The sequence below is a fragment of the Carassius gibelio genome, chromosome A10, assembly GCF_023724105.1.
Source record: "Carassius gibelio isolate Cgi1373 ecotype wild population from Czech Republic chromosome A10, carGib1.2-hapl.c, whole genome shotgun sequence".
In the NCBI taxonomy this organism is placed as follows: Eukaryota; Metazoa; Chordata; class Actinopteri; order Cypriniformes; family Cyprinidae; genus Carassius; species Carassius gibelio.
Window position 1 is genome coordinate 24,512,066 of NC_068380.1, and position 12,144 is coordinate 24,524,209.

Genomic DNA, 12,144 nt, shown 5'->3' on the forward strand with positions numbered 1-12,144 from the left:
CCCGATGCAGTTCCCGAGGCGGTGCCCGATGCTGTTCCCGAGGCGGTGCCCGATGCAGTTTCCGAGGCGGTGCCCGAGGCAGTTCCCGAGGCGGTGCCCGATGCAGTTCCCGAGGCGGTGCCCGATGCAGTTCCCGAGGCGGTGCCCGATGCTGTTCCCGAGGCGGTGCCCGATGCTGTTCCCGAGGCGGTGCCCGATGCAGTTCCCGAGGCGGTGCCCGAGGCTGTTCCCGAGGCGGTGCCCGAGGCTGTTCCCGAGGCGGTGCCCGATGCAGTTCCCGAGGCGGTGCCCGATGCTGTTCCCGAGGCGGTGCCCGATACAGTTCCCGAGGCGGTGCCCGATGCTGTTCCCGAGGCGGTGCCCGATGCAGTTCCCGAGGCGGTGCCCGATGCAGTTCCCGAGGCGGTGCCCGATGCAGTTCCCGAGGCGGTGCCCGATGCAGTTCCCGAGGCGGTGCCCGATGCTGTTCCCGAGGCGGTGCCCGATGCTGTTCCCGAGGCGGTGCCCGATGCTGTTCCCGAGGCGGTGCCCGATGCTGTTCCCGAGGCGGTGCCCGATGCTGTTCCCGAGGCGGTGATCGATGCTGTTCCCGATGCGGTTCCCGAGGCGGTGCTCGATGTTGTTCCCGAGGCGGTGCTCGATGTTGTTCCCGAGGCGGTGCCCGATGCAGTTCCCGAGGCGGTGCCCGATGCTGTTCCCGAGGCGGTGCCCGATGCTGTTCCCGAGGCGGTGCCCGATGCAGTTCCCGAGGCGGTGCTCGATGTTGTTCCCGAGGCGGTGCTCGATGTTGTTCCCGAGGCGGTGCCCGATGCAGTTCCCGAGGCGATGCCCGAGGCGGTGCCCGAGGCTGTTCCCGAGGCTGTTCCCGAGGCGGTGCCCGATGCTGTTCCCGAGGCGGTGCCCGATGCAGTTCCCGAGGCGGTGCCCGATGCAGTTCCCGAGGCGGTGCCCGATGCTGTTCCCGAGGCGGTGCCCGATGCTGTTCCCGAGGCGGTGCCCGATGCTGTTCCCGAGGCGGTGCTCGATGTTGTTCCCGAGGCGGTGCACGATGCTGTTCCCGAGGCGGTGCCCGATGCTGTTCCCGAGGCGGTGATCGATGCTGTTCCCGATGCTGTTCCCGAGGCGGTGCCCGATGCTGTTCCCGAGGCGGTGCCCGATGCTGTTCCCGAGGCGGTGCCCGATGCAGTTCCCGAGGCGGTGCTCGATGTTGTTCCCGAGGCGGTGCCCGATGCTGTTCCCGAGGCGGTGCCCGATGCTGTTCCCGAGGCGGTGCCCGATGCAGTTCCCGAGGCGGGGCTCGATGCTGTTCCCGAGGCGGTGCTCGATGTTGTGCCCGATGCTGTTCCCGAGGCGGTGCCCGATACAGTTCCCGAGGCGGTGCCCGAGGCTGTTCCCGAGGCGGTGCCCGATACAGTTCCCGAGGCGGTGCCCGAGGCTGTTCCAGAGGCGGTGCCTGATACAGTTCCCGAGGCGGTGACCACAAGGCCGTGGTGGTCTTCTACTCCGCCCTGGGGGACTCTGGCGGTGACCACGAGGACGTGGTGGTCGTCCGCTCCACCCTGGGGGACTCGGGCGGTGACCACGAGGACGTGGTGGTCGTCCGCTCCGCTCTGGGGGACTCCGGCGGTGACCATGAGGACGTGGTGGTCTTCTGCTCCGCCCTGGTGGACTCCGGCCTCGACCACAAAGACGTGGTGGTCTTCCGCTCCGCCCTGGAGGGCTTTGACTTTGACCACAAGGCTGTGGTGGTCTTCCGCTCCGCCCTGGTGGACTCCGGCCTCGACCACAAAGATGTGGTGGTCATCTGCTCCGTCCTGGTGGACGCCTCAACATGCCCTTCATGGACTTATGTTTTGTGTTTTTTGAGTTCTGTTTCTGTCTGTTCCTTTTAGTTTAGTCTGGCCCTCCTTCCCTCCCCCTGAGCCTCCACCTGTCCGCCTCCCTCCTGGACTCCTTGTTTTGTGTTGCACCTTTCCATTCCTCCTGGTTGCTCCTGTCCCTGTTTTCTGTCCCTCCGTCCCTCCCCCTGGTCCGCCGCCGTTCCACCTCCCTCCTGCCTCTTTTTCTGTTGGGGTTTTCCTGGGTTTAGGTGGAGCATCTGGTAGCTGCTCCGTAGGGAGGGGGTAATGTCAAGCTGCCAGTCTTTGTTTTCCTGGGTGTTCCCTAGTGAGCTCACTTCCCCTTAGGCACTTCACCATAGGCACTTTAATTCCGCTAGTCTGGTTGTGTCTTCACAGTAATTGCACTCCAATTAGAATCGCACAGGTGTTGACAATACTCTGTCATTAGTTTCCCTATATAGAGCTGTCTTTCTCTGTTGTCATCATGGAGTCCTTACCCTATGTGTCTCATGCTCTCGTTCCCCCGAGACTTCCTCTACCTTCTCATTCTTCCGAGTTCCCCGTTTCATCCGGTTCCCTCTTTTGGTTACGTTTGTCTCTCATGACTGTTTATTTTTGTAGTTACCCCTCTGTTTAAATAAAAACCCTTACCTGCATTTGGATCTACCCTCTCTTTGTGTTTTCCCAAACCCCACCGTGACAACTACTACCCCAAAGAGAAGCACTTATGAACATAGGACCAATCAATGCTCCCATTTGAAGTAATCTTAATGGGATGGATACTGTGAATATCTGATCATTGCCTTTAGAACTCAGTTTGGCGTCCCAGAAAATTAATTATGTCCTGAAGCACTCGTCACTTGAAACTACCCCAACAAATAGCACTTACCTATTACAACAGACAAGTCAGTGCCATTATGAGGGTACCGATAGTGACAAATCAAAATATTTTCCATTTCGAAGACTACAAGTCTGTGGAATCAGATGAGGACATTTCCAGCCAGAGATGCCAGGAGCATGCTGCCTGCAGTCAAGGTGAGTTGATCTGAGCAGTTTTGTTAACAGCACCCATTATAAATATGTCTATGGCTCTTTGGCTTTGCTGTGGTCGTTGGTACTTGGGTAGTTTTGAAAGGCCATTAATCTTTGATTTCCCTGTTAATATCTTTGGAATGCCTCAGCATTCTTGAGCATGGGTGGACTTTTCACACATTTAAAGCATTTCATGCAAATTCAACTATTATAATGTTTTCTGAAAGAAGAACATTATGACAGTCCTTGTTAAAGCATAGAAACACACCATGCACAAAATCAATGATTACCATGCCAAAACTTTGGAAAAAACAGCACCTTCTAGTGTTTAAATTTGGATTCTGTTGTAATCAAGGCAATGGGCAAACCCATTGATGAACAAACACCAGCAAGGCAGTCCCAAAGTAAAGCACTTATTCTTACATGGAATGACAGATGCTTTTCTTTGTAGTCATCGAAGGAGTCTCCTTCAAATGAAACTAAATACAGACCAGTTGGACACTGGGAAGTCAGTCAGCAAACATTTACCCCAACTTGATAGCACTTTCTGCTTTGGTTGAAAAGAAAGATGCTAAAGTTAGAGTAGACATCAGCTGCTTTTCACTCGAGTAGGCAAGGATTTGAAAAGTTGGCCACAGAGGAGGATGCATAATTGTGTCCAATTTTTTCACTTTTATTCAGCATTTACAGTTACAAGTTTGGACCAGAGGCATATATCTGCAAAATAAGAAATACTAATTAAATAAATAAAAAACTATACGAAATAGAACATGGGTGAAGCTTTGGTTGCTCTTCATTTCCTCAGCACTACTACCCCAAAGAGAAGCACTTATGAACATAGGACCAATCAATGCTCCCATTTGAAGTAATCTTAATGGGATGGATACTGTGAATATCTGATCATTGCCTTTAGAACTCAGTTTGGCGTCCCAGAAAATTAATTATGTCCTGAAGCACTCGTCACTTGAAACTACCCCAACAAATAGCACTTACCTATTACAACAGACAAGTCAGTGCCATTATGAGGGTACCGATAGTGACAAATCAAAATATTTTCCATTTCGAAGACTACAAGTCTGTGGAATCAGATGAGGACATTTCCAGCCAGAGATGCCAGGAGCATGCTGCCTGCAGTCAAGGTGAGTTGATCTGAGCAGTTTTGTTAACAGCACCCATTATAAATATGTCTATGGCTCTTTGGCTTTGCTGTGGTCGTTGGTACTTGGGTAGTTTTGAAAGGCCATTAATCTTTGATTTCCCTGTTAATATCTTTGGAATGCCTCAGCATTCTTGAGCATGGGTGGACTTTTCACACATTTAAAGCATTTCATGCAAATTCAACTATTATAATGTTTTATGAAAGAAGAACATTATGACAGTCCTTGTTAAAGCATAGAAACACACCATGCACAAAATCAATGATTACCATGCCAAAACTTTGGAAAAAACAGCACCTTCTAGTGTTTAAATTTGGATTCTGTTGTAATCAAGGCAATGGGCAAACCCATTGATGAACAAACACCAGCAAGGCAGTCCCAAAGTAAAGCACTTATTCTTACATGGAATGACAGATGCTTCTCTTTGTAGTCATCGAGGGAGTCTCCTTCAAATTAAACTAAATACAGACCAGTTGGACACTGGGAAGTCAGTCAGCAAACATTTACCCCAACTTGATAGCACTTAGAAATCAGCTGCTTTTCACTCAAGGAGGCAAGGATTTGAAAAGTTGGCCACAGAGGAGGATGCATAATTGTGTCCAATTTTTTAAATTTTATTCAGCATTTACAGTTACAAGTTTGGACCAGAGGCATATATCTGTAAAATAAGAAATACTAATTAAATAAATAAAAAACTATAAAAATAGAACATAGGTGAAGATTTGGTTGCTCTTCATTTCCTCAGTACTACTACCCCAAAGAGAAGCACTTATGAACATAGGACCAATCAATGCTCCCATTTGAAGTAATCTTAATGGGATGGATACTGTGAATATCTGATCATTGCTTTTAGAACTCAGTTTGGCGTCCCAGAAAATGAATTATGTCCTGAAGCACTCGTCACTTGAAACTACCCCAACAAATAGCACTTACCTATTACAGCAGACAAGTCAGTGCCATTATGAGGGTACCGATAGTGACAAATCAAAATATTTTCCATTTCGAAGACTACAAGTCTGTGGAATCAGATGAGGACATTTCCAGCCAGAGATACCAGGAGCATACTGCCTGCAGTCAAGGTGAGCTGATCTGAGCAGTTTTGTTAACAGCACCCATTATAAATATGTCTATGGCTCTTTGGCTTTGCTGTGGTCGTTGGTACTTGGGTAGTTTTGAAAGGCCATTAATCTTTGATTTCCCTGTTAATATCTTTGGAATGCCTCAGCATTCTTGAGCATGGGTGGACTTTTCACACATTTAAAGCATTTCATGCAAATTCAACTATTATAATGTTTTCTGAAAGAAGAACATTATGACAGTCCTTGTTAAAGCATAGAAACACACCATGCACAAAATCAATGATTACCATGCCAAAACTTTGGAAAAAACAGCACCTTCTAGTGTTTAAATTTGGATTCTGTTGTAATCAAGGCAATGGGCAAACCCACTGATGAACAAACACCAGCAAGGCAGTCCCAAAGTAAAGCACTTATTCTTACATGGAATGACAGATGCTTCTCTTTGTAGTCATCGAGGGAGTCTCCTTCAAATGAAACTAAATACAGACCAGTTGGACACTGGGAAGTCAGTCAGCAAACATTTACCCCAACTTGATAGCACTTTCTGCTTTGGTTGAAAAGAAAGATGCTAAAGTTAGAGTAGACATCAGCTGCTTTTCACTCAAGGAGGCAAGGATTTGAAAAGTTGGCCACAGAGGAGGATGCATAATTGTGTCCAATTTTTTCACTTTTATTCAGCATTTACAGTTACAAGTTTGGACCAGAGGCATATATCTGCAAAATAAGAAATACTAATTAAATAAATAAAAAACTATATTAAATAGAACATAGGTGAAGCTTTGGTTTCTCTTCATTTCCTCAGTACTACTACCCCAAAGAGAAGCACTTATGAACATAGGACCAATCAATGCTCCCATTTGAATTAATCTTAATGGGATGGATACTGTGAATATCTGATCATTGCCTTTAGAACTCAGTTTGGCGTCCCAGAAAATGAATTATGTCCTGAAGCACTCGTCGCTTGAAACTACCCCAACAAATAGAACTTACCTATTACAACAGACAAGTCAGTGCCATTATGAGGGTACCGATAGTGACAAATCAAAATATTTTCCATTTAGAAGACTACAAGTCTGTGGAATCAGATGAGGACATTTCCAGCCAGAGATACCAGGAGCATGCTGCCTGCAGTCAAGGTGAGCTGATCTGAGCAGTTTTGTTAACAGCACCCATTATAAATATGTCTATGGCTCTTTGGCTTTGCTGTGGTCGTTGGTACTTGGGTAGTTTTGAAAGGCCATTAATCTTTGATTTCCCTGTTAATATCTTTGGAATGCCTCAGCATTCTTGAGCATGGGTGGACTTTTCACACATTTAAAGCATTTCATGCAAATTCAACTATTATAATGTTTTCTGAAAGAAGAACATTATGACAGTCCTTGTTAAAGCATAGAAACACACCATGCACAAAATCAATGATTACCATGCCAAAACTTTGGAAAAAACAGCACCTTCTAGTGTTTTGTAATCAAGGCAATGGGCAAACCCACTGATGAACAAACACCAGCAAGGCAGTCCCAAAGTAAAGCACTTATTCTTACATGGAATGACAGATGCTTCTCTTTGTAGTCATCGAGGGAGTCTCCTTCAAATGAAACTAAATACAGACCAGTTGGACACTGGGAAGTCAGTCAGCAAACATTTACCCCAACTTGATAGCACTTTCTGCTTTGGTTGAAAAGAAAGATGCTAAAGTTAGAATAGACATCAGCTGCTTTTCACTCAAGGAGGCAAGGATTTGAAAAGTTGGCCACAGAGGAGGATGCATAATTGTGTCCAATTTTTTCAATTTTATTCAGCATTTACAGTTACAAGTTTGGACCAGAGGCATATATCTGTAAAATAAGAAATACTAATTAAATAAATAAAAAACTATAAGAAATAGAACATAGGTGAAGATTTGGTTGCTCTTCATTTCCTCAGTACTACTACCCCAAAGAGAAGCACTTATGAATATAGGACCAATCAATGCTCCCATTTGAAGTAATCTTAATGGGATGGATACTGTGATTATCTGATCATTGCCTTTAGAACTCAGTTTGGCATCCCAGAAAATGAATTATGTCCTGAAGCACCCGTCACTTGAAACTACCCCAACAAATAGCACTTACCTATTACAACAGACAAGTCAGTGCCATTATGAGGGTACCGATAGTGACAAATCAAAATATTTTCCATTTCGAAGACTACAAGTCTGTGGAATCAGATGAGGACATTTCCAGCCAGAGATACCAGGAGCATGCTGCCTGCAGTCAAGGTGAGCTGATCTGAGCAGTTTTGTTAACAGCACCTGTAACAAGGTTCAACACAGTCTCAAATAGGAAGGAAGAAGGCAGGGGTCGGCTTGTTTCTGGGACACTCGTTTATTCGGTAATACAAAATAAGAAAAACACGATGCCCTCTGGGCGTAGACAGCAAACGATTGCTTAAACACGGTCAATAACTTCAATAACTTTAAAGCACTGTTGTAGCTTCCCTAGTGCAGAACGAGGTCCCAGCGTGTCTCTCTCCCCTTCTCTCTGCGGTGACTCGGCTTATATCCGGTCTCTCCACGCCAATTACTGCAATCAAACACACGTGTTCGTTAATTGCATTTGACCTACTTACGCCTCGCTCTGCTCCCTCCGTCTCTCTCCCGTTGCGGATTCCGCTAAACCACGCCCCCCTCGCCACATACCCCTACCGCCCAACTCAGGCCGGGGAGCCGTCTGTTCGATGCGTCTGTCTGCAAGATAAAGGGGAGAGAAAAGTTAGGTGCATTCAGGAGCGGTCCGCCACACAGGGCAGCTTTTAACTGGGTGAAAGCCTGCTGGCACTGCTCCGTCCACTGGACTGTATCTGGTGCCTCCTTTTTAGTTAAATCAGTCAGCGGGCTAGCAGTATCCGAAAAATTAGGTACAAACCTTCTATAATACCCTGCCAGCCCCAGGAACTGTCTAACCTCCTTTTTGGTCTTAGGCCTTGGACAAGTTGCAACTGCTGCCGTCTTATCAATTTGGGGACGCACCTGTCCATGACCCAAGTGGAAACCCAGATATCTTCCACCCGCCCAATTGCACACTTCCTCGGATTAGCCGTGAGCCCAGCCCTCCTCAGCGTCTTCAGGACCGCTCGCAAATGCTGCATATGTCGCTGCCAATCCCCACTGTAGATGATGATGTCATCCAGGTAGGCGGCGGCATATGCAGCATGCGGACGGAGAATTTTGTCCATGAGACGCTGAAACGTGGCTGGAGCCCCGAATAGCCCGAACGGAAGAGTGACGAATTGGTGTAACCCGAACGGCGTGGTGAAAGCTGTTTTTTCTTTGGTCATGGGAGACAAGGGGATCTGCCAATAACCTTTAGTTAAGTCCAGCGTCGAGTAAAAGCGAGCCGAGCCTAGCCGATCAAGCAATTCGTCCACCCGGGGCATTGGATATGCGTCAAATTTTGACACAGCATTCACCTTTCTATAATCCACACAGAACCGCACGGAGCCGTCTGTTTTAGGTACTAAGACGATCGGGCTCGCCCAGTCACTGTTGGATTCTTCTATTACTCCCATCTCTAGCATTGCCTCTAACTCCCCTTGAACCACCTTTTTTTTTATGTTCAGGTAATCTATACGGCCGGCTGCGAACTACCACGCCCGGCTCGGTCTCAACATGGTGCTGAATGAGATCCGTTCGACCAGGCAGGGGCGAGAACACATCAGCAAAGGCTGCTTGAATGGACTTGATATCAGTGAGCTGCGATGGTGAGAGGTGGTCTCCTCCAGGGGCCAGAGCGAGAGATTGGGATTTTGAACTCGCTTCTGGACCGAGATCCTCCTCCCCACTCACTACCGTCGCCAGCAACACTGATTCCGCCTCAGACCATTTTTTTAATAGGTTGAGGTGGTATATTTGATGTGCCCCGCCCCTATCCGTTCGAGCTACCTCATAGTTAAGATCCCCAACCCGCCGTGTGACCTCAAAGGGTCCTTGCCACTTCGCGAGTAACTTTGAACTAGAGGTAGGGAGTAATACAAGCACTTTATCTCCCGGTGCAAATTGACGTAGCCTAGCCCCCCTGTTGTACAACCGACTCTGTTTGTCTTGAGCCTGCAACAAATTCTCCATGGATAGCCGCCCCAACGTGTGGAGTTTTGTTCTCAGGTCCATGACATATTGAATTTCGTTTTTACTAGCAGAAGGTCCGTCCTCCCAAGTTTCTTTAAGGACGTCAAGGACCCCGCGGGGCTGGCGCCCATAAAGAAGCTCGAAGGGGGAAAACCCCGTGGAGGCTTGCGGGACCTCCCGTACAGCGAACAAGAGGGGTTCTAGCCACCTATCCCAATTTTTGGCGTCTTCCTGAACGAACTTACGAATCATGGATTTTAATGTGCGATTAAATCGCTCGACCAGCCCGTCTGTTTGTGGGTGATAGACGCTTGTTCGAATCGATCTAATGCCCAATAGATCATAAAGCTCGCGAATAGTACGTGACATAAACGCCGTGCCCTGATCGGTGAGGATCTCCTTTGGGATCCCCACCCGGGAGATTAATTGAAACAGTGCACTCGCCACACTCTTCGCGGAAATAGAGCGGAGAGGCACTGCCTCAGGATATCGCGTTGCATAGTCCACCAGAACTAATGCAAAGCGGTGTCCTCGTGCTGACCGCTCTAATGGCCCGATGAGGTCCATGCCAATTCGTTCGAAGGGGACCTGCATTAATGGAAGGGGGCACAATGGTGCTTTTGGGGTGGCCGGTGGATTCACCAGCTGACATTCACGACAAGCCGCGCACCATCTGCGCACATTCTCGTGAATGCCCGGCCAGAAGAAGCGGGCCATGAGACGGTTTAGTGTAGCCGCTTGCCCTAAATGCCCGGCCATTGGATTACAATGAGCCGCCTGGAAAAGCATTTCCCGGCGGCTTTTAGGTATCAACAACTGGGTTGTATCTTGCTTTGTCTAGGCGTCTTGGGTCACCCGATACAACCTATCTTTTAAAATTGAAAAGTAAGGATAAGAGAGCGGTTGGTCAGGGAGGAGAAGCTGTCCGTCGATCGAGCGAACCTGGTCAAAAGCATTTTTTAGCGTCTCATCGCGGGACTGTTCCAGGGGAAAATCATCGCGCTCCGGGAGGATGTTCCACTCGGGAGCACTCGGTTCCCCTGCAACAGGTCCCGGTGGTTCCGGTTCAGCCTCTCCCACCTGCGCAACCGCTACTCCATCCCTCCCTTGTTTCCCCCAAGAGCCATCCGAACATAAATACCCCAATAATTCATTAAACGCGGGCCAATTCGTACCCAAAATTATCGGATGCCTGAGGTGCGGATTAACGGCCACCTCTACTCTATGTTTTCCTCCCCTAAATTTAATATCCACAGGCAAAATAGGGTAATTCACCACTTTGATGGATGGAGGATTGGTTACATCCCGAATCCACCAAAGCCTGATATGTACCCCCCCTGATACTCACTGGTATTAGGTATAAGCCAGCCTGATCGAGGGCAGCCTTTGGCGCGTCGGGGACCCGGATCAACGTCCCCACTTCCATCACCGGACACCTATCGATAAAATGCCCTGGGTCCCCGCAACGCCAACAGGCCGGCCCAGACTTTACCGCCACCCTGGCGGCAGGAAGTAGGTCAAGCGATTGGCGAGGAGAGAGCGGAGAGGCCGGGGCCTGGGGAACGGATCCCATGGGCGAGGTCCCACCCCTGGGAGGAGCCCTGGGACCTGCTGGTGACTCAGCCCCGTAATTCGTCCTCCACCTCGGGGCTAGCTTCGACGGAAGCCCCCCACGGGACCTGGGGAGAGGGACAGATTTAGGGAGAGAGAGGGGAGGGGAGGAGAGAGAAGGAGAGAGAGAAGCAGATGGTAAGGGGTCGCCGACCCCTGGACACGCCACCATTTGGTCTTCCGCTAGCTGGATGGCCTGGTTCAGCGACGTCGGCCGGTGGCACTGGACCCACTGCGCTGTCTTCCTTGGCAGCTTGGCCACGAACTGCTCCAGTACCACACGATCGATCACGTCCTCGACGTCGCTACTGTCGGCCATCAACCACTTGCGGCAGGAATCCCGGAGCTGCTGTGCCATCACGAAGGGCCGGCCAGACTCTTCCAGGGTTAGAGTCCTGAACCTCTGGCGATGTTGCTCCGGAGTCCGACCGACCCGCTGGAGGATGGCACGCTTGAGGTCCTGGTAGGCCAGGAGGTTTTGGACTGGCAGTTGGTGAGCGGCCACCTGCGCTTCCCCGGACAGCAGGGGAATGAGCCGCAGGGGCCAGTCCACAGGGGGCCACCCTCGAGCATCTGCCGATTTTTCAAACAGGTCCAGGAAGGCCTCCGGGCCATCCTGAGGCCCCATCTTGTTGAGCGGCAGAGGAGATGTCTGGTCTTTAAACGAAGGGGTGGCCCGGGCCTCCCGGTCTACCCAGCTCCGGAATAGCTCGCGGTCTTCATGCTGGGCCCGGAGGAGCGCCTCAAAGCGTTTGTCCTGCTCCTCCTTGATCGCCAGCATGTGTTGATGTTGTTCCTGATGAAGACCGGCGAGCGACTGGATGATGTCCGCAAATGGCGTACCTGACGGAGATTGCATGGCGGCGATGCTCTTCTTCCTTCCCGGGTTTCGGCACCACTGTAACAAGGTTCAACACAGTCTCAAATAGGAAGGAAGAAGGCAGGGGTCGGCTTGTTGCTGGGACACTCGTTTATTCAGTAATACAAAATAAGAAAAACACGATGCCCTCTGGGCGTAGACAGCAAACGATTGCTTAAACACGGTCAATAACTTCAATAACTTTAAAGCACTGTTGTAGCTTCCCTAGTGCAGAACGAGGTCCCAGCGTGTCTCTCTCCCCTTCTCTCTGCGGTGACTCGGCTTATATCCGGTCTCTCCACGCCAATTACTGCAATCAAACACACGTGTTCGTTAATTGCATTTGACCTACTTACGCCTCGCTCTGCTCCCTCCGTCTCTCTCCCGTTGCGGATTCCGCTAAACCACGCCCCCCTCGCCACAGCACCCATTATAAATATGTCTATGGCTCTTTGGCTTTGCT

The 12,144-nt window shown here is 49.7% G+C and overlaps 1 protein-coding gene across 1 annotated transcript; it reads right to left on the reverse strand.

The window, feature by feature from the left end:
* Positions 1–7,424: 7,424 nt before the first annotated feature.
* Positions 7,425–11,603, reverse strand: LOC128021642 (putative SCAN domain-containing protein SCAND2P). Its single transcript, XM_052608952.1, has 2 exons — positions 10,560–11,603; positions 7,425–7,834 (listed from the first exon to the last, which is right to left on the reverse strand). Exons 1-2 carry the CDS (start codon positions 11,601–11,603, stop codon positions 7,760–7,762), a joined length of 1,119 nt encoding a protein of 372 aa, XP_052464912.1. The 3' UTR covers positions 7,425–7,759.
* Between the last annotated feature and the right edge of the window lie 541 nt (positions 11,604–12,144).

Excerpts from the sequence above, each read along its gene's own strand:
- LOC128021642 (XM_052608952.1), bottom strand. The coding sequence starts at position 11,603 with ATGCTGGCGATCAAGGAGGAGCAGGACAAACGCTTTGAGGCGCTCCTC. Across the intron at positions 7,835-10,559 it reads CTGGCTTATACCTAATACCA|ACAGACGCATCGAACAGACG; the intron begins GTGAGTATCAGG and ends TTTATCTTGCAG.